This window comes from Macaca fascicularis, chromosome 20 (genome assembly GCF_037993035.2).
Source record: "Macaca fascicularis isolate 582-1 chromosome 20, T2T-MFA8v1.1".
NCBI lineage: Eukaryota > Metazoa > Chordata > Mammalia > Primates > Cercopithecidae > Macaca > Macaca fascicularis.
In genome coordinates this window covers 53,524,449-53,546,890 of record NC_088394.1, presented here as the reverse complement: position 1 = coordinate 53,546,890, position 22,442 = coordinate 53,524,449, and the positions used below count along the sequence as shown (strand labels likewise).

General features: G+C 44.7%; 1 protein-coding gene across 2 annotated transcripts; it reads left to right on the top strand.

The window, feature by feature from the left end:
• Positions 1-38: 38 nt before the first annotated feature.
• CIAPIN1 (cytokine induced apoptosis inhibitor 1) lies at positions 39-17,950 on the top strand. 2 transcript variants are annotated; one of them, XM_005592037.5, is made up of 9 exons: positions 39-83; positions 6,395-6,582; positions 6,956-7,108; positions 9,557-9,633; positions 12,076-12,244; positions 13,716-13,789; positions 15,026-15,141; positions 15,953-16,034; positions 16,859-17,950. In XM_005592037.5, exons 2-9 carry the CDS (start codon positions 6,426-6,428, stop codon positions 16,967-16,969), a joined length of 939 nt encoding a protein of 312 aa, XP_005592094.3. In that variant the 5' UTR covers positions 39-83; positions 6,395-6,425; the 3' UTR covers positions 16,970-17,950. The 2 variants fall into 2 exon arrangements, with proteins under 2 accessions (XP_005592094.3, XP_045238016.2); XM_045382081.3 differs by having other exon boundaries at positions 6,371-6,582.
• The last annotated feature ends 4,492 nt before the right edge of the window (positions 17,951-22,442 follow it).

Sequence of the window (22,442 nt, the reverse complement as noted above, 5' to 3'; positions counted from 1 at the left end):
CCGTGGAGCCTCCTCCTCTCGCGAGAGGCGCGAGGCGTGGAGTCGACCGCTGAGGAGAAGCCGAGAGCGAGCCCAGGCGGCAGGTGAGAGTGGTGGGGGCCGGCTGAGAGCCAGAGATCCTTCAACTGTCCCCTCCCGGCCCACCCTCGTCCCTATATCCTCTAATTTCCTCTTCTTTACCCCTGTCCCTCGATGCGAACGCAGCCACGGACGCCCCGCTGAGAGTCCCGGCGGGTTTATTCCTGAGAAGTTGGTGTGCGGGGCCAGGGCCGGCCCTAACCGCCCCGGGGTCCTGACCGGGAATTTCTGCCGTTCCCAGGCTGCCTCGTCCCTTGCGCAGCCAGCCCTACTCTGAGGCCCCGGGGACACCACGCTGAGGAGAAAGGGCTCCGAGCTCTGGGGTCCGGGAGACCTGGTTCTGAGACCCGGTCCTACCAGTAGCCAGTCGTTGTGACCTTGGACCTCAGTCCCCGTGAAGTTTGGGTCCCTGGGGGTGCTTGGCAGCAAAGCACGAAAGCTTGGCGGGGTACCTGAGCTCACGGTTATAATTTCGAACCTGCGACTTGTCCGAATCCCCAGCGTGTTGAGTTGGTATAGTTAAATATCCAGATCGGAAGGATGCTTGTTACTAGGACAGCCAGCCAGGCCTTTGTCCTGGAGGATTGATTGAGTGGTTCTGGGTGTGGTCCAGGAATCTCATTTTAACCACTCCCTCGGGTGATTTGTAGGATCTGCAAGTTCGGGAAAGGCTGGTGCCCTTCATTCTGACGTTACTGAGTGCCGAGCTCTGGATGGCTCAAGGAGGTCACGGTCCAGTCACTAACAGAGCCCTTCACGGGGGTGTCATCAGAGAAGGCTTAATAGGAAGAAGTAAATGGTTTTTGGACTAAGAGTAACTAAGGACAAGAGCATGTGATTCTGTCTATTTAGTGTTTGCACTCAGACCCCATCTTTGTATCTGTGAAAGTTGTGTTTTGCACACCCCTTGTCAACTCTAGTCTTTTCAGAATATCCGCTTCCCCTGCACAGGTGTGGGGAAGACCTCCTAAGCCAAAACTTACCCCAAAGGTTAAAATTTTAGATCCATATTTCTGTTTTAGGTAAAACACTCCTCTCCATGAGGATTTGTTTCTGAGTTCTGTCCACCCAGCTTTAAATGAGCCTTTCCTGTGGAAACTTAACATTTGGGTATCCTTTCTGAAACTCTAATTCCTGACACATGCCAAATGCCTAGAGATATTCTTGTTTCATTGTTGATTCTCACTTTTTAAAAAAAAATTCTGGGCCAGGCTCATGCCTGTAATCCCAGCACTTTGAGAGACTGAAGTGGGTGGATCACTTGAGCCCAGGAGTTCGAGACCAGCGTGGGCAACATGGCGAAACTGCATCTGTACTAAAAATACAAAAATTAACTGGGCGTGGTCGTGGGTGCCTGTAATCCCAGCTACTTGGGAGACTGAGGCAGGAGAATCGCTTGAACCCCAGAGTCGGAGGTTGTAGTCAGCGAAGATCGTGCCACTGCACTCCAGCCTGGGCAACAGAGCAAGACTCTGCCAAAAAAAAAAAAAAAAAAAATCTCTAAGGTCCTAGTCTAAGTGTCTAGACAGAGAATTCTCTTGAGGGCAGGGAACAAGTGTCTTCTTGTCTGTCTCCTGTGTAGGGACAGGCACATAGTAGGTTTCTTAGGTCTCATTTGCAGATTGTAATTGTGCCTTCCTACCATTCTGCTAAAGCTGGCAGGGAAACTGAGGCCCAGAGAGGGGCAATGGCTGACTTGGATTGCACAGCAGGCTGGTTAGGCCCACTTGGCACTAGTCACCCAGAGGCCAGGCAGTGACATGTAGGTGCACAAGAGCTTCAGTTAATTTTATTTTTTTAATTTTTTTTTTCTTTTGCGATGGAGTCTCACTCTGTTGCCCAGGCTGGAGTGCAGTGGCAAGATCTTGGCCCACTACAACTTCCACCTCCTGAGTTCAAGCAATTCTCCCTACCTCAGCCTGCCAAGTAGCTGGGATTACAGGTGCAGGCCACCATATCCAGCTAATCTTTGTATTTTTAGTAGAGACAGGGTTTCTCCATGTTGGCCAGGCTGGTCTTGAACTCCTGACCTCAGGTGATCCACCTGCCTAGGCCTCCCAAAGTGTGGGATTACAGGCGTGAGTCACCGCACCCAGCCCAGTTAGTTAATTTTAATTAGGATTTTCCTTTCTGATAACTGTCAGTATTCTTGGAATTCTTTTATGCACCCAAGTTAAAGGATTTTTTTATCTGAAGCCCAAATTTCAGTCTTACTATTTTCTTTTGTCCCGTTTCACCAGAAGAGAGACCAAATGCCTCAAGATTTGATGCTTACTGGGCACCTGAAAAACCGTCTGTTCTCAGACATCTGCTTTTACTGCCTGCCAGTAACATTTTAGAAGGGCCATGGACATGTGTGTGCCTCAGTCAGGGTTGGAGAGGCACCTAATGAGCTCAGTGACGTGACAATGATGCCACCTCTTATTATGAAGCTGGGTCCTGAATCACAGCTTCTGAGCATGTTGTCTTAGATACGGGACACTTTTTCGTTATGGGTTTTTTTGTTTTAAAAGACAAATTCACAACAGCAACATAAAACTCTGATGATGAAAAGTATCACACTTTGGTTTTAGATATTTGAAGGAATATTATCTCCTATTTTATTTGAAAAATGCTGACTGAAAGTAGTGGCTATGCCTGTTTTTTGAGGTTTGATGTTTAATTCATGTAGTTCATAAGCTCCTCTTACCATAACATTAGTTTTGGGAGATACAGAACGCAAAGCATTTTACATTCTTCTAATTTACTGACACAGTCCCACTGGAGTACTGTCCAAAGATCATAAAGCACAGCTTTTACACTAATTCTAACAATGAAAAAGCAGCTTCCTCTCACTCCCTGGGGTGTCCTCCTATCAGGCATGGCTAAGGAGAAACAGGGTTTTATAGGACTGTTTGAAGCAAAGGCTGGTAAACTAGCCACAGAAAAGTGGAAGCCCAGAGTTCTAGAACATTACTTTACAGAGCTCTGTGTGCCAGAGCCTGCCGAGTGCCTTACATATTATTATCTTCTCATTTGTTTCTTACAGCAACCTCGCAAAATATGAGGTTATTATCCCTACTTTACTGATGAAAAAACAAATTCAAAGAGTCTAGTAACTTATCTATGGTCATATGCCCATAAGATCCAGTGGTAGATAGGACCCTAGGTCATCTGCACTCAAAACCTGTGCCCTATAAAACTGCCTCCATAAATGTTGCTGAAAAGGTCTAGACATTTGGCTTTTTGTTTTTCTCTAGTTGATAAGCTTTTGCCCCTCGTTTCCTTCATGAGGGTTTTTCTGTAAATACAGTGCAAAGTTGCAGTAGTCTAGTAGGTGGGGTCTTTATCATCCTTTTCTGTTATCCCAAGGAAGAACCTATTCCAACATCATTCTAGAAACAGATCATTTTTATTCTTATAACTTAATGTCCAGCAATCTATACTCCCATCTTGCCTGGCTGGTTCTTAAATGTGAGATTGATCCCATATTGCACACCTTAACGTTTGCAGGGGTTCTTCCTCGACATCATGTGCCAATTAAAAGTTTCAGTTCTTGATTGTGTGCTGTTTAGGGATTTAAAAACCAGAATTGGCCGGGCACGGAGGCTCATGCCTTTAATCCCAGCACTTTGGGAGGCCAAGGCGGGCAGATCACTTGAGGTCAGGAGTTTGAGAATAGCCTGGCCAACAACCCTGTCACTACTAAAAATACAAAAATTAGCCAGGTGTGGTGGTGTCCACCTGTAATTCCAGCTACTTGGGAGGCTGAGGCATGAAAATTGCTTGAACTCTGAAGGCGGAGGTTGCACTGAGTCGAGATTGTGTCACTGCATTCCAGCCTGGATGATGAAGTGAGACTCTGTCTCAAAAAACAGGACTAACAAGCAAAAAAACCACAGAATTAGCTGAGCACATGGCTCATGCCTGTAATCCCATCACTATGGGAGGCCAAGGCAGGCGGATCACCTCAGGCCGGGAGTTCAAGACCAGCCTGACCAACCCCCTCTACTAAAAAAATACAAAATTAGCCGGGTGTGGTGATGCACGTCTGTAATCCTAGCTACTCAGGAGGCTGAGGTGTGAGAATTGCTTGAACCCGGGAGGCGGAGGTTGCTGTGAGCCACGATTGCACTCCAGCCTGGACAGCAAGAGTGAAACTCCATCCTCCCCACCCCCCCACCAAAAAAAAAACAGAATTATTCTCTTTTGTATTATTTTTTTTCTTTTCTTTTTCCATTTTTACTTGCCCTCTGCCATTAAAAAAACAGTTAAATGACTAAAGAATCCTACTTGTGTGATAACACTTAGCATCCTTTTAGGGGCCCTTCAGTTGGATCATACAGAAGGAGCTAGATAAAAGGCACGATTAAGGGAAAATGCAAAGGGTTTTCATAGAATAAGGTGGGATCACTTTGGAGTGGTGGGAGATACAGGTAGAGCCAGATTATGGAGGCCGTGGATCCAGAAGGCTAATTGACTTCACTCTAGCAAATAAAACGTTTAGTAACTCCTTTAGAAAAAGAGTGACAGATCAAAGTGCTATAGTATTTAATGCTTGAGTGTTAAATATTTGACATCCTGCGTATGTTTTGTAGGCAAAGAGGAGAGTTACTTGAAGTAAACTTTGGTTTTTTTGAGACAGGGTCTTGCTCTGTCACCCAGGCTGGAATCTTGGCTTACTGCAGCCTCAAGCTCCTGGGCTCAAGCAGTCCTGCCGCCTCAGGCCCTCTCCTCCACTCCAATAGCTGGGACTACATAAGATTACCACATAAGACTACCACAGATTCTGCCACCACACCCAGCTAATTTTTGTATTTTTAGTAGAGATGGGGTTTCACCATGTCGCCCAGGTTGGTCTTGAACTCCTGGACTCAAGGGAGCCACCTGCCTCGGTTTCCCAAAGTGCTGGGATAATAGGCATGAGCTATAATTGTTTATTTTTTTATTTTTATTTTTATTTTTTGAGACAGTCTCACTTTGTCAACAGGCTGGAGTGCAGCAGCACGATCTTGACTCACTACAACCTCCACCTCCCAGGTTCAAGCGATTCTCCTGCCTCAGCCTCCTGAGTAGCTGGGATTACAGGCATGCACCACCACGCCCAGCTCATTTTTGTATTTTTAGTAGAGATGGGGTTTCACTATGTTGGCCAGGCTGGTCTCAAACTCCTGGGCTCAGGCAATTTGCCTGGCTTGGCTTCCCAAAGTGCTGAAATTACAGGTGTGAGCCACTGCGCCCAGCTGAAGTCAACATTTTAAAAGAAACGAGAGTGTAGTGACTTGGCTTAAATTCAGTCTGTATCTGTGGTGGCATGATTGCCACTGAGTTGGCCACCTCTGCAGAAGTCTGAAATGTTCAACATAAAACTAATCCAAGTTTGACCCCTCTACCAGAAATTGTTTGTTTCATTTATTTGAGCTATGTTAAATTGGAAACTGGTGTCATTAATGTTTAAGAAAGAAAGGAACTGAATAGAGTACTATCTCTTGAACTACTTTCTTTGTGAGCGTATTATATACTCACCTGAGTATCAAGTAGAAGAGAAAGTTGATCTATGGAGGGAAATTTCCAAAGGTTAAAAGCATGGGCTTTACGGTCAGATGAATTTGGATTCAAATCCTAGCTCTCACTTTATCCATGTAACACCCACTAGTTGTGTGACTTGGACAAAGTAAATTGCCTGAGTTTCCAGACTGTAAAATGGTAATAATATCTAGTTTAAGGCTGTTCTGAGATTTAGTTGAGATAATGTTTAGAAGATGCTTTGAACAGTCTGGCTAATATTAAATGGTATAGACGTAGTAAGTATTCTTGATCACTGCAGTCAGTGAAATTAAATTTTCATATTTTGATGAAAGGGAAAATACCAGTATTCAATTTGCAAATTTTAAATGTGTTGTTTCATTTTAAAAACATTGAACCTGTGGTTGGATTATTTCTGTCAATTTATTTGCCTTCCTTGCTGAGTCACACTTTGCCTAATTGATGTCCTATGTGTTTTGCATTCCGTTCATGCTGAATTATCTTAAAGAGGAAATCATCTTTCTGCCTCCAACCTTCTTATTTGCCTCTAATCCCCTTTGTTGACTCTTCCAAGTCAGGATTCTCACCAAGGAAGCTATCGGCCTTCTTTGGGAATGTTGGGATTATGAAGACTTGAGATAATGGGGTTCATGTATTCAGACTCTTTAGCATATACAGTAGGGTTTCTAATGTCAGCATTCCCTAGTGGGCGGTTACAAGTTAGGTTGGGATTCTAATCATATTTTATGATACCTCATGGATTAAATTGCACTTTGTCTTTGCCCAGTCTTGATTCTCTTTTGGCCAGCAGTTTTTAGGTCCATCTGTACTGCACTGCAAGAATGGCAGATTTTGGGATCTCTGCTGGCCAGTTTGTGGCAGTGGTCTGGGATAAGTCATCCCCAGTGGAGGCTCTGAAAGGTCTGGTGGATAAGCTTCAAGTGTTAACTGGCAATGAAGGCCATGTGTCTGTGGAAAACATCAACCAGCTGTTGCAGTGTAAGTACCCACCCATGTTGTCTGTATGAGGCTGGAGGGGTTTCTGTGGGAGTGTTGCATTTCTGTGGTTCCTTAATATCTGAGTTTTCATTTAGGGTGGCATGTGATAGTGGTGGCTCGTCACCCTGTTGTTTTTCAGTTGAGATACACTGAGCTTAGGATTGTAGTTGATGATTTCCATAAGTATGATGTTCTTTCTGTGTAGCTATTCCATGTTTTTTTAAAATGCTTACTATTCATCCAGCTTCTTGGATGGATACCGAGTGGTGTCCATTCTCTCAGGGTGAGGTCTGTAGCCTTTGTTGGGGGTTGAAAGGGACCAGGAGATTGTCCCAGGCCAGATGATTGCTAATTAGAGTCCTTTTCTTTTCAGCTGCCCACAAAGAATCCAGCTTTGACATTATTTTGTCGGGTTTAGTCCCGGGAAGCACCACTCTGCACAGTGCTGAGATTTTGGCTGAAATCGCCCGGATCCTTCGGCCTGGTGGATGTCTTTTTCTGAAAGAGCCGGTAGAGACAGCTGTAGGTAAGGAGATCTTCACTTGAAAAACACATTTGACAGGGTTGAGTCTTTGAGCATGTGTGCTGCATTTCCCTGAGCAGGAGATATCATTGGGAGATCAGTATTCCTATAGCAAAACCTTTTCCTTGGGGATAAGTTATTGTTAAAATCTGAAGCAACATATCTGGAGAAATTGTAGTCTTTGGCTGACTCATTATGTAACAAAATAGAAGGAAACTGCCATCTAAAAGTGGGTCCTTTTGCAGGTGAATAAACTTTGATATGTTCATAATATGGAAAGTGATGCAGCAATAAAAAGGAACACGCTAACTATATGTACATCAGCTTGGATGGATATCAAGGGAAGTAGCTGAGTGAAAAAAGCCAATCTTAAAAGGCTCTGTGCTGTACAATTCCATTCATATTCTTGAAATAACAAAATTATAGTAGTGGAGATCAGATTAGAGTTTGCCAGAGGTTAGAAGTGGGAGGAAAGGGGTGTGTGGAGCTATAAAGGGGAAGTATAATGCTTCTCCTTTATAGATAGAACAATTCTGTGTTCTGAATGTGGTGGTGGTTACACATATCTACACATGTAATAAAATTACTTGGAACTATAAAGCCCCCTCTGCCAAACGAGTACATATGAAAGTAATGAAATCTGAAAAAGCTATGTGGACCATCAGTATCAATTTCCTGGTCTTCATATCAGGCTATAATTGGGTAAGATGTTACTGTGGGGAGAGACGAAGTGAAGACCTCCTTAATATATAGAACTTTTTTGTTTTTTCCAACTTCCTGTGAATCTATAGTTATTTCAAAATAAAAGGTTTAAAAATAATGACTGGAACTCTAGGAGTGATGTGGTAATTATTGATTCATGTGAAACTAATGACAGTGTTCATGAAGTAAAAAATTTTTTGATCAGTGGTATAGCTGTCAGAGTGATTCAGTTCTGGATTTTAATATTTTTCACTAGACTTTCAGTCAAAATGTAACAATTTCATCAAATAGAATAATAGAAATGAAAGTATTTTGAAATGTATAAAGGTGTTCGTTGTTTATGGGGAAATAGAACTTTGTGTTATGTGTAGTATACATCAGCATTCTTTGCTGGGAGTTTAAACCTTACGTGACTAAATGCAGTGTCTCAGAACTATATAGAGAGCAAAAAAGAACTATACAGAAAGAATACTTGTATTTCTGTGCACTTTGCAGTTCATAAGCCTCTTTTCATAGTCATTATCTCACAACCTCTGGAAGGGGTTTCAAGAAGCAGAGTGATAAAAAAAATAATAATAATGGAATTATGACATTTAAGAGCTTAGGTAAAAACACTTTGAACAAAAAAAAAGTGTTTGTCAAGTTAAAATAGTATCACTATGGCCAGGCACAGTGGCTCATACCCGTAATCGAAGCAGTTTGAGAGGCCAGGGCAGGTGCATTGCTTGAGTCCAGGAGTTCGAGACTAGCCTGGGCAACATGGCAAAACCCCGTCTCTACAAAAAATACAAAAATTAGCCAGGCATGGTGGTGCCCACCTATAGTCCCAGCTACTTGGTAGGCGCTGAGGCAGGAGGATTGCTTGAACCTGGGAGGTCGAGGCTGCAATGAGCCGAGATCATGCCACTGCACTTCATGACAAAGTGAGACCCTGTCTCAAAAATAATAATAAGAAGAAGAATAAAATAATATCACTAAAATGTATATACAGTTGTCCTCATCTTACAATGGAGTTACGTCCTGATAAATGCTATTAAGACGAAAATGCATGTAATTCATCTAACCTACTAAACGTAATTGCTTAGCTTAGCCTAGCCTACCTTAAACACGCTTAGGACACTTGCATTAGCCTACAGTTGGGCAGAATCATCTAACACAAAGCCTGTTTATAATAGTGCTGAGTATCTCATGTAGTTTAGTGAAAACTGAAGTATACGGTTTCTACTTGAATGGGTATCACTTTTACACCATCATAAAAGTTGAAAAATTATAAGTAGAGCCATCATTAAGTCAGGGACCATCTGTACATTAAACAGAATAGGTTATTTTGTTTTGTTTTGTTTTTTGTTTTTTCTTTGAGATCAAGTCTCACTCTGTTGTGCAGGCCAGAGTGCAGTGGTGCAGTCTCGGCTCACTGCAACCCCCACCGCCTGGGTTCAAGTGATTCTCATGCCTCAGCTTCCCAAGTAAGTGGGATTACAGGCATGTGCCACTACGCCTGGCTATTTTTTTTGTGTGTATTTTTAGTAGAGACGGGATTTTGCTGTGTTGGCCAGATTGGTCTTGAACTCCTGGCCTCAAATGATCTGTCCACCTCAGTCTCCCAAAGTGCTGGGATTACAGACATGAGCCACCATGCCCGCCTGGTTATTATTGTTTGAATGCTTGCTAACCCACATAGGATTGAGCCTTTATTATTTTTCCTACTTTGACCTATAAAGCTATTAATTGAGATTTTCCTTTTGGCAGATAACAATAGCAAAGTGAAGACAGCATCTAAGCTGTGTTCAGCCCTGACTCTATCTGGTCTTGTGGAAGTGAAAGAGGTATGTTTGTAGACAACTTTCTTTGATGCCCTGCAGGTGAGGTAATCAGTATTGCTTAGAACTAGGAAACAAGAAATGCTTTGCATGTAAGATACATGATGCTTCAAAGGACAAAACTTGTGAGAATAGGCCAGGTGCTGTGGCTCATGTCTGTAATCTCAGCACTTTAGGAGGCCGAGGCAGGTGGATCACGAGGTCAGGAGATTGAGACCATCCTGGCTAACATGGCGAAACCCCGTCTCTACTAAAAATACAAAAAAATTAGCTGGGCCTGGTGGCAGGCGCCTGTAGTCCCAGCTACTTGGAGGCTGAAGCAGGAGAATGGTGTGAACCTAAGAGGTGGAGCTTGCAGTAAGCCGAGATCATGCCACTGCACTCCAGCCTGGGCGACAGAGTGAGACTCTGTCTCAAAAAAAAAAAAAAAAAAAAACTTGTGAGAATAATCAACTTCGAAGAGACTCAACTTGGCTCATGTGGGCTGGGGCTTGTTCTTATCTCCTTGGTACTAGTTTAGTGGTAGTGACAGCTGAGGGGCATGAGCAGCAGCTCTGTTGCTTCCAACATCCACCTCTCAGTAGACCCGAATCCTAGGCCTGGGTGAACACTGTCACCTAGTTCAGCCTCACATTTTTTGTGGGAGGCTGGAATAGGTTAGGGGCAAAGTTCTTTTTCTGACAATTCAGTGGAAATATTTAAATTAAGCAGAAGTGTTTATATTTCTACACTCTTTGATGTTAAAATTTTCTTGGATGTGGGAGAGGTAAATGTTACAGCATGATAGCTGATGTGCCTGTTATTTCTTACATAACGTAGGGCCTTAAATTCTTTATTTTTTATTTTTTTTAATTTTTTTTTTCTTCTTTTTGGAGACAGTCTTGCTCTGTTGCCCAGACTAGAGTGCAGTGGCACGATCTCTGCTCACTGCAACATCCGCCTCCTGGGTTCAAGCAATTCTCCTGCCTCAGCCTCCCAAGTAGCTGGGATTACAGGCATGCACCGCCATACCCAGCTAATTTTTTGTATTTTTAGTATAGATGGGGGTTCGCTATGTTGGCCAGGCTGTTCTCGAACTCCTGACCTCAGGTGATCTACCCGCCTCAGCCTTCCAAATTGCTGGTATTGCAGGCATGAGCCACTGCATCCTGCCAGGCCTTAGATTCTTTATGCCAGCGCTTTCTTATTTTTCCTTTTAGCTTAAGGTTTTCTGTGCTTGATTTTAAAATAAGGAATGTGTATTAGACCGTTCTTCTGTTCCTATAAAGGAATACCTAAGACTGAATAATTTGTAAAGACAAGAGGCTTAATTGGCTCACTGTTCTGCAGACTGTACAGGAAGCATGGGCGTGCAACTGCTGGGTTTCTAGGGAGGCCTCAAGGAACTTTTACTCATGGCAGAAGGTGAAGCAGGAGCAGGCACATCACATGGCAAAGGCAGGATCAAGAAAGAGAGGAAGAGTTGGGGTGGGGAAGGTGCCACACTTTACAACAACCACGTCTCATGAGAATTCGGATGGTGCTAAACCATGCATGAGCAGTCTGCCCCCATGATCCAGTCACCTCTCACCAGGCCCCACCTCCAACACTGGGGATTACAATTCAACATGAGATTTAGAGGGGACACATATCCAAACTATATCAGACTCCTCATAAAAATTCACTTTATACTGGAGCATACAGAATATAAAGTGACATCCTACTCCTTGCTCACACTTCTTTCCCCAGAGGAAGCCACCAATGCCTTTTTGTATGTCCATTCAGACCTTTCCTATGTATTTACAAGCATCTACATGCACATACTTTTTTAAAAATTTAAATAAGATCATATGCATACATTGTTCAATCACCAGCTTTTTTCTCACCCTTAGATATCATAGACACTTACCCACTTCAGTGTATTTCCCTTCATTCATATTAATGATGTAATAGTATTCCATGCAATAGATGGACTATGATTTATGTAACCAGTCTATAATTATTGGACATAGAAGTGGCACCCTAACCCTTTTTTTCTACCTTTACTCTCTGCTACTTCATCCCAAGGAACATAGAAAGGATTTTGCTCCCCCTTTGTGTTTTGGGATATAAATTTCTGCTATGTTCATTGTGGGCATTCTTTCCTGTTACACAGTAAGACCACATCTGGTTCATTTTCATAATTATATTACATCCCCTACAATAACTAGCATATGCCTCATACCTAATATTTTATAACTACTTTTACATTTTCTAAGGGGTAGGCTCCAAGTAAACATGCAGACAAGGGTTATACTCTAGGGTTCCTCTCAGTGAGAAACTGAATGTGAGGCATAAAGCGATATCTGTTACCATCTACTGTTATATATTTAATGCACAGAAATGAGTCTTTAACTCCTGTGTAGGTAGACATAGTAAACCATTTTATAGAGGAGGGTGGACTAATCCTTTTGATGTCTTGAATTCTAGCTGCAGCGGGAGCCCCTAACCCCTGAGGAAGTACAGTCTGTTCGAGAATACCTTGGTCATGAAAGTGACCATCTGCTGTTTGTTCAGATCACAGGCAAAAAACCAAACTTTGAAGTGGGTTCTTCTAGTCAGCTTAAGCTCTCCATCACCAAGAAGTCTTCTCCTTCAGGTAAGGCTGGCCTAGGGACATTCTTCTGTTTGAATGGGCTTAGAGGGACATGTTAGAAATTGAGCCAGCAATAAATGAAATGGTGATATTTTTAGAGGATTAGTCCTTTGATTTCTGCCATTTCCACTATAGAAGAATACTTAATGTACTATTATCATGGGCATATTAGGATCCCAAACTGAAATAATGCATAGGTATTATCTAGTTCAGCTCCTTCTTCTGCACCAGAAGATACTGAGGCCTCCTAATTCTACAGGACTGAGTCACACAGTTTAATTAATGAAGTCCTTCCAGTTCCCAGAATTAACGTTTATCCTCAGAAGACCTCACAGTGTAGTGGTAATGGCAGATGAGAGTGCCCTGTTCCTCTTCTCATGTGCTTTTTTCCCCGATGCCAGAAAAACCAGCTGTTCTTACTTTGAGGATGCTACGACACTTACGAACTGTATTTCTTCTGCCTAGAAAATTGTGTACAAGCACACAGGCACACACACGCACACACACACACTGCCCCATGCTCATCCTTCCTATCACTATTTTTAAATGCCTGAATTGACCCAGCTGTGAGGTATGCACACATGTACAGATATATACTGGTACATCCCCCCTTGTACGGTTTTGACCATCTAACCTAAATCTTCAAGAAATCCTTTGGAATCTAACCTTTCGACTCATGGTTCCAGAATGAGTAGGAATAGCTTAGAAGAACAGTTGGCCCTGTGGCAGGTGTGAGCATCCAGTTGTGACAACGATCACTGGAGGGTACTCTTACCCCAAGGGCCTGCGAGGATTTGCGCACACTGCATCTGAGCCTCAGCTCTTGGGCTGTTCCTTGCATTCTCCTGACTAGACAGAGAACCGGGAGGTGTGAGGTTTGTCTGCCACTGATGGTGTTACCTTGCCACCAGCAGCTCTAGAGCCTATTTTCTTGTATGTAGCAGGTTTACATGAGGCTATAAAGCTCTGCTATTTTTAAAGGTTTTGACACATTTCTCGTTTAATCCTCAAAACACCTGCAGTAACATAGGGAGTACGATTTAGCTTCATGTTATAGGATGGAAACTAAGGTATCAAGGAGGAAGCAATATGGAATGGAGGTTAAAAGCATCAGACAGACTTTGCAGCCTGTGGAACCAGCCTAAGTGTCTAAACCTGTTTCCTCAGCAGTAAAACTAGGATGACAGTTACCTCATAAGGTTGTCAGCAGAATTAAGTTAGATAATGTATATAAAGTGCTTAATATGGTGCCTGGTACAAAGCAAGTGCTTAGCAAATGGTGACTGCTGTAACTACCAGAAAGTGGTTGGCCCAAGGTCCTCTTACAGGAGTAGGGCTGGACTTTGAACCCACGTCTTCTGCCTCCCAGGCCAGTGTGTTCTTTTCTACACAGCAGAAAGCATTTAGGTATGTTTGTAATTAATAGTTTCTGACTGTTTTTATGGAGTTTTTTTCTTTTATTGCTTGGACTCAGTGAAGCCTGCTGTGGACCCTGCTGCTGCCAAGCTGTGGACCCTCTCAGCCAACGATATGGAGGACGACAGCATGGTGAGCTGGCACCACGGTCACTTGATGGCTTTCTTTCAGGCCCCGGTTTGGGTGTGAACAGCTATAGTGACCTTTCTGGACTTGTAGGTGTGAATGTATTTAAAGCCCAGATTTATGACTATGCCTGTCACTTATATCTTTGATTTAGAAGAAAACTCCATGTTGGTGGCTCTTTTTTTTTGGAGACAGAGTCTCGCTCTCTTGCCCAGGCTGGAGTGCAATGGCACAGTCTCAGCTTACTGCAGTCTCTACTCCCGGGTTCAAGTGATTCTCGTGCTTCAGCCTCCCAAGTAGCTATGATTACAGGCACGTGCCACCATACCTGACTAATTTTTGTATTTTTAGTAGAGACGGGGTTTCACCATGTTGGCCAGACTGGTCTCAAAACTCCTGACCTCAAGTGATCTGCCCACCTTGGCCTCCCAAAGTGTTGGGATTACAGGCGTGAGCCACTGCACTCAGCTGTGTTGGTGGCATTTTAAATTTTTTAGCATTTCTTTTTCCCCACATAATTTCTTGTTCTCACTTCATATGATATGTTGAAAACTCTTGTGGGCATGTGTAAACCTGAAAAGATTTTGTCAGCTTAAATAGTTTTATTGGCACCTTTATTTGGGCAAGTTGCTGAACGTTCCATGCTTTAAAAAGCCCGGTTTTCCATCTTTGATTGGCCCTGCCTGTAATAAAATTCTTCATTTCTACACCTCTACTATTGAAGTTAGAGTAGTGAGCAAAAAAAGTCAGGTTCATGCTCTCATAGGGTTTACAGACTAAGTGTCTACACATTTACAAAGAATTACATAAAGGTATATATAATTATTTGATTTTTCTCTGGGATTATGTAGAAGATGTTTTATTCCCTTTTTCACATGACTCTTCATAAACACTTCTGTCCCTCTCTGTTCTGCCTGTTCCCTCCCTTCTCCTCATTCCTGCCCCTAACCCCCAACATGTGTATATTCTCTACACAATGCTGGCCAGTCTTACAGCTTTTTCTCATGTAAATTTGTTTCTAATTCCTTCACATCCTAGTGCATCTTCTGTGGATGTAGTTTAACTCACTGTTGGCCTCTTGAGCATGTGGTCAGGTTGAACATGATGATCAACCAAAAGTAGGACAGGGTGGACACCTTCTTTAGCCTGGACTCCAAGTTTCCTCTTAAAGCCTGTGGTCACTTTAGCTTTTCATTAGCAGAGACCGCGACTGTGTCACTCATTGCTTTGAACACTCTCCAGGATCTCATTGACTCAGATGAGCTGCTGGATCCAGAAGACTTGAAGAAGCCAGATCCGGCTTCCCTGCGGGCTGCTTCTTGTGGAGAAGGGAAGAAGAGGAAGGCCTGTAAGAACTGGTGAGTGCTGGGTTGACTGGAGCCTGCCATGCTGCATGCAGTGGCTTTGTGCTCAAGTCATCACAGTGCTGTACTATTTTTAAAACATACGTTTTCCAGCCTGGGCAATACAGGGAGACCATCTCTGCAAATAATTTAAAAAAAAAAAAAAAATTAGCCAGGCATGGTGGTATGTGCCTGTGGTCCCAGCTACTTGGGAGGCAAAGGCAGGAGGATCACTTGAGCCTGGGATGTCGAGGCTGCAGTGAGCCGTAATTGTGCCATGCATCTAATTTCACTCTTCCTCAAAACCCTACCAGTAAGCCACGATTGTGCCACTGCACTCCAGCCTGGGCATCAGAGTGAGACCTTGGTGTCTTCACATTTGTTTTTATAAATGGATGGGAAGGATTGTAGAAAGTTAATCAGTGGTATTCAGGCTTGTTTAATCATCAGTGTTTTTTAAATGTAAAAGCTGCCAGCATTTACAAATCAGGAAATTACAAGTGAAAACAGATTTTTTTCCCCTTCTGTTCTTGAATTTGGAAAATACGGCAAACTGGGTCCACTTTCCCCAGCATGATTACCAGCTGAAGTTGAGTAGTGGCTGCCCTCTGTAAACAGAATACACACACTCTACTTCCCTCATCCTCCTCCCACTCCTGTCTCCCTCAGCAGCCTCTCACATTGCTGCTGTCTGCCTGGCTCATAGGCTTCTGAGTTATGACACTGGTGTGAAGAGAAAAGGCTTAAAGCACATTTTGGCACTGTTAGGATTTGGGATTTCTGGGTGGTGACAATTCTCGTTCATTAATTACTGATTTTCCCACAGCACCTGTGGCCTTGCTGAAGAACTGGAAAAAGAGAAGTCGAGGGAACAGATGAGCTCCCAACCTAAGTCAGCTTGTGGAAACGTAAATATCAGGATCATTCCTCGGCATTCACACACCCCCAGGGGGATTAGGCCTCCTTCTAAACCAAGCACATACAAGCTCCACCTCAAATATTTTAGTAACAGACAAATGCGTGAGCACACGAACATAGGTAGTAATGGGGAGAGAGGCTTTCTCCTGAGAGTGAGAGTGGGTTAGCATGCTTGTGCTGGTAGGGGAGGGTCTTGTTGTGTTTTTTTATTTTTGGCCCATTTCTTTGTACTTCAGAGTGGGACCTGATGGTTAGACATTTAGCTGAAGTTGGTTGTGTTTTGAACTGCATAGAATATAGAACTATGGCCGAGTGCGGTGGCTCACGCCTGTAATCCCAGCACTTTGGGAGGCCGAGGCGGATGGATCACAAGGTCAGGAGATCGAGACCATCCTGGCTAACACGGTGAAACCCCGTCTCTACTAAAAATCCAAAAAAATTAGCCGGGCGTGGTGGCAGGCGCCTGTAGTCCCAGCTACTCAGGAGGCTGAGGCAGGAGAATGGCAGGAACCCAGGAGGTGGAGCTTGCAGTAAGCCAAGATCGCGCCACTGCACTCCAGCCTGGGCTATGGAGTGAGACTCTGTCTCAAAAAAACAAAAGAACTATGGCCTCCTAGGGAACTTTTCTTGACTGTAGTTTTTCACGAAACCAGAAATCTTGAAAACTTTTAATATTTGGGACTCAATTGGACCTGCAAACATACTCAGCCATTTCCTTCAGGCCACTGTGACCACATGAAATTAGGAATTTCTTTCTTCTGGCTGGTATGCGTGGGATAAGCTGACCCTTGGCTTCCCCATTTTCTCTCTCCAGTGCTACCTGGGCGATGCCTTCCGCTGTGCCAGCTGCCCCTACCTTGGGATGCCAGCCTTCAAACCTGGGGAAAAGGTGCTTCTGAGTGATAGCAATCTTCATGATGCCTAGGAGGGACCTGACATGGGACCCATCTGCTCCTCCAGCCAACTCCTGTCCCTCACATCCCACCACGGTGGCTCCTCCCACCTCCTCTGGATTTGTTCACTCTGAGATCCATTTGCAGAGTGGGTGCTTAGATAGAGTGAAGCTGGCTGGGGGGCGCAGTGGTGTGTAGTGCTGCTGTGTATCAAAAGACCAAGGTATTATGGGGCCCGGTTACTCAGAATGGGATGGGTTTCTTCACCTCATGTTAAGAGAAGGGAGTGTGTCCTGAAGAAGCCCTTCTTCTGATGTTAAAATGCTGACCAGAACACTCTTGAGCCCAGGCATCCTGGAGCATTAACACTCTGTGACGAGCTCCAGACCCCTGCCCTGAGTCTCATCTCAGCAATGCTGCCACCTGCTTGTCTTTCAGAGTTGTTAGTTTACTCCATTCTTTGTGACATGAGTTAAGTGTCTCACAACCTCCTCAGGGCACCAGAGGACTCACTCACTGGTTGCTGTGATGATATCCAGTGTTCCTCTGCCCCCTTCCACCCCCAACCACATTTTACTGTAGCATTGTATCTGTGTCCTGTTGTCATTTCTGTTAACCTTCAGGTATTAAACTTGCTGCATATCTTGAGATATCTTGAGATTCTGCATGTCTTGTAAAGAGAGGGGATGTGCATTTGTGTGTGATGTTGGATAGTCATCCACGCTTAGTTTGGACCATTGGAGGAACTTAGTGTCACACACAAATGGGGCTAGTCCTATGCTTAGAATAAGGCCTGTCTGCCCACTCTAGAAGAGCCCAGGTTGGTGAGCATTTAGAGGGAAGCAGGGCAGAACTCTGAACAACAATAAGTCTCTATGAGCAGAGACCCCTTTATTCTTGTTACCCACCCGTACGGACTTGGGATCAATCTTGCCAAATATTTGGAGAGATTGTGTGGATTTAAGAGACCTGGATTTTTATATTTTATCGGTAAATAAAAGTGTTCATTGGTATCTGTCCTTGAAACTTGATTGGATTCTCCAAGTTTGCTTTTGCTTATGCTAGTCCCTGCTGGTAGATTTTAGTTGTTGGTGTGGCTAATTGAAGTTTGGCTCCAAAGACCCTTTTATATGCAGGTCTAAGATGACCCCTAGTGACTCATGCCCTTGTATAATAACCTCCCCTTGAGTTTCAGCAGGACCTGTGAATGTGATGGGATAATCCGTACTGCGATTAGGTTGCATTCTGTGGCAAAAGTGAAGGGATTTTGCAGATGTAATTAAAGTCCCTAATGGACTTTAAGTTAATTAAAAGGGACATTATCCTGAGGGGGCCTGACCCAATCAGTTGATCCTTTAGAAGAACTAGAGAAGAGTTTCTTTTGCTAGCCATGAAGAAATAAGTTACTGTATTAGTCTATCTCTTACTACTATAAAGAACTGTCCTTGACTGGGTAATTTGTAAAGGGAAGAGGTTTAATTGACTCAACAGTTCTGCATGTCTGGAGAGGCCTCAGGGAACTTACAATTATGGCGGAAGGCGAAGGGGAAGCAAGACACCACCTTCACAAGGCGGCAGGAAGGAGATATGCCGAGCAAAGAGGGAAGAGTCCTTTATAAAACCATCAGATCTTGTGAGAACTCACTATCATGAAAACAGCATGGGGGAAACCTCCCTCATGATTCAGTGACCTCCACCCCTCTCCCTTGACACACGGGGATTATGGGGATTTCAATTCAAGATGAGATTTGGGTGGGGACACGAAGCCTCACCATATCAAGCAGTGAGAGGGCCACGGAACTGTGAGTGCAGGCTCCTCACACGTTGGCAGACAGTCGAGAAAAAGGGGACCTTAGTCTACAGCTGCAAGGAACTGCATTCTGCCAACAATCACGTTAGCTTGGAGAGGACCCCAAGTTCCAGATGAGAATGCAGTCTATCCAGTACCTTGTAAGATCCTGAGTAGAGGCCCCAGTCTTCTGTGCCAGGACTCCTGGCACACAGAACTTGTGATAAGAAATGGGTGTTATAAGCAGCTAAATGTGAGGTCGTTGATTACACAGCAATAGGAAACTAATTCAGCCCCAGAATGGTTTGACAGTAACATTATTATTATTATTATTATTATTATTTTTTGTTTTTGTTGTTGTTGTTGTTGTGGTTGTTTTGAGACTGAGTCTTGCTCTGTCACCCAGGCTGGAGTGCAGTGGTGTGATCTTGGCTCACTGCAACCTCTGCCTCCCAGGTTCAGGTGATTCTCCTGTCTCAGCTTCCCGAGTAGCTGGGACTATAGGCGTGCACCATCACGCCCAGCTAATTTTTTGTATTTTTAATAGAGACAGGGTTTTACCATGTTAGCCAGGCTGGTCTCAAACTCCTGACCTCGTGATTTGCCTGCCTCGGCCTCCCAAAGTGCTGGGGTTAACAGGCATGAGCCACCACGCCCGGCCCGATAGTAACATAATTATTAAGCTGCAGGGCCACTGTTAGTTGCTTCTGCTGCACTTGCCCAGATGAAGGACAAAAATCTCACCCTCCAGGTTGAGGACAAGAGATCCTGAGCCAGAGCTTCCTGAACAGGCCTAGCAAATGCAACAAGCCCTCGCCGATTCTTGTTATGAGTCCCAGATGCTGCTGGCAAAAAGGACGCTGCCGCCTCCTATCTGCTGCAGTTGGTGTAGTTAATGATTTCACGCCGGCCGTTGCCGTGTCACTCCACAGGGTCCGGGGCAAGCCAGCCAGCTCGGAGTTTGGGGCCCAGAGTGAGGAAAGAGTCCTTGCCAATCAGCAGAGCACACCTGGGCTGGGGGCTCAGCCACACCTGCACCTGCACCTGCACCCAGTGAGGCAACAGTCAGGCAGGCTAGAGGTTTCGGCCTTCAGCAAGCTCACAGTATTGGAGCCAACACGGGCTCCGATAATCACTGAATGCAACCTCATCTTACATCTGAGGAAAGGGTGAGACCAGGAGGGTAACCTGCTGCCATCATTCACCTAAGCACCTCTTAAAAGTACTGAGGCCTGGCCGGGCGCGGTGGCTCATGCCTGTAATCCCAGCACTTTGGGAGGCCGAGGCAGGCAGATCATGAGGTCAGGAGATCGAGACCATCCTGGCTAACACGGTGAAATCCCGTCTCTACTAAAAATACAAAACATTAGCCGGACGTGGTGGTAGGCGCCTGTAGTCCCAACTACTTGGGAGGCTGAGGCAGGAGAGTGGCATGAACCCAGGAGGCGGAGCTGGCAGTGAGCTGAGATCGTGCCACTGTACTCCAGCCTGGGAGACAGAGACTCCGTCTCAAAAAAATAAACAAAAGTACTGAGGCCTGGCCTGGCATGGTGGCCCACACCTGTAATCCCAGCTCTTTGGGAGGCCAAGGCAGGTGGATCACCTGACGTCAGGAGTTCGAGACCAGCCTGGCCAACATTGTGAAACGCCGTCTCTACTAAAAATATAAAAATTAGCCAGGTGTGGTGGTGCATGCCTGTAATCCCAGCTACTTGGGAGGCTGAGGCAGTTGAATCGCTTGAACCGGGGAGGTGAAGGTTGCAGTAGGGCAAGATGGCGCCATTGCATTCCAGCCTGGGTGATAAGAGTGAAACTCCGTCTAAAAAAAAGAAAAAAAGTACTGAGGCCCGATGTCCTTGGACGTTCTGAGTCAGCCCAATGTGGACCGAGGTGGGGCTAGGGGTGTAATCTTTCTTCTTTTTTTGTTTTCTAAGGTCTCTAGCTTAGAACTTGGCAGTGTACATTTGGGACTTCCTCCTTCTGAAATCACTCAAAAGCAGTAAATGGAGGGGATAGCAGAGACAAACCACACCTTCCTTGGGGTTAGGAGGCAGCCAAAACAGAACCACAAAATACTTGGAAGGAGATGAGAGCAGAGGCTTTGGAGCCAGAGTGTGGACAGGAGAGAAGGGAGAGCAGTTGAGGGTGCAAACCTGCTCCAGGTGAAGAAACCCCTGAGCTGCAGAATGGGCCCCTGTTTGTAACAGTGGGGTCCAAGTGCACAGGCAGGCAGTGGAGCTGAAGGGAGAACCCCACAGTGGAGCCTGGCATGCTGGAAGCACCCTGGTCTCTGCACTGGAGAAGAGAGACTGTGAACAGCCCAGCTGCCTGTCCTCGTGGCAGGGAGAAGGCTAAACAGAAACCTTACCAAGTGTGGGTGAAAATGTGGCCAGGTGGGAACTCATTGTTGGTGAGGATACTTTGGGCAATGTCACCCTCATGTCACTTTGAACACTGGCTGCATATTAGAATCACCTGGATAGCTTCCAAAAATGAACCAAACCAAACCAAAACAAAACAAAAGCCTATATTCCTGGGTTTCCTTTCCAAAACCCAATTCAGTCAGAATCCCCTGGAGTAGGGCCCAGGGCATCAGCATTTTTGCAAAGCTCTCCCAGGTCATCGTAGAGTGCAGCCAGGATTGAGAACCACTGCCCTAGAGAAATTCTTTGGCCCATGCACCAGGAGACAATCTAAACAAGTATTCAAAGCAGCAGTACTTCTAAGAGACAATCCAAATGGCCATTAACAAGAATGTGAATGAATGAGCTGTGTGTCCAAGCAGTGGAACACTGCACAGCAGTAATGAGCTATAGCTGTGCACTTCAACATGGAAGAATCACGAAGCAACAACAGCCACAAAAGCAAGTCACAGAAGTGTGTGTGTGTGTGTGTGTGTGTGTGTGTGAGAGAGAAATATTTCATTTACATAAAGTTCAAAAACATGCCAGATCCATCAGCCTGTCATTAAGGATATACACATACACATGTGCATATACATGATGTATACAAACGCGTGTGTGACAAAACTAATAAAGAAGCTCAAGGGGAATGATAAAATTCAGGACCACAGTTGGCTCCACAGGGAGACGGGAGAAAGAGGCAGGACTTCATAGTAGCAGGAAAGTTCTATTTCTTTGGCTGGACGGTGGGCATACAAGTGTTAATTTTTATTGGTTTGTATACCTGCCATATACATGATGGATTTGTATTTCTTTTTTTTTTTTTTTTGTGACGGAGTCTCGCTCTGTCAACCAGGCTGGAGTGCAGTGGTGGAACCTCTGCCTCCCAGGTTCAAGCGATTCTCCTGCCTCAGCCTCCCAGGTAGCTGGAATTACAGGCGTGTGCTACCATGCTAAGCTGATTTTTGTATTTTTAGTAGAGACAGGGTTTCACCTTGTTGGCCGGGCTGGTCTCAAACTCCTGACCTCAGGTGATTCACTCGCCTCGGCCTTCCACAGTGCTGAGATTAGCAGGCGTGAGCCACCGTGCCCAACTGATGGATTTGTTATTTCTAAGAAACTTCATTGAAAAAAACCTGAAAACCCCTCACATAAAACCCTGGGTCTTAAGGAGAATACTGCTAGCCCAGGACAAAGTCCTGCATCTCCCCAACATGAACCTGAACCTCCATGGAACACTTGACACTGTTATCTCATGCAAAAATTTTAAAGTAGAACTAGTAAGGCATCTATATAAAGCTGCCTCAGAATAAT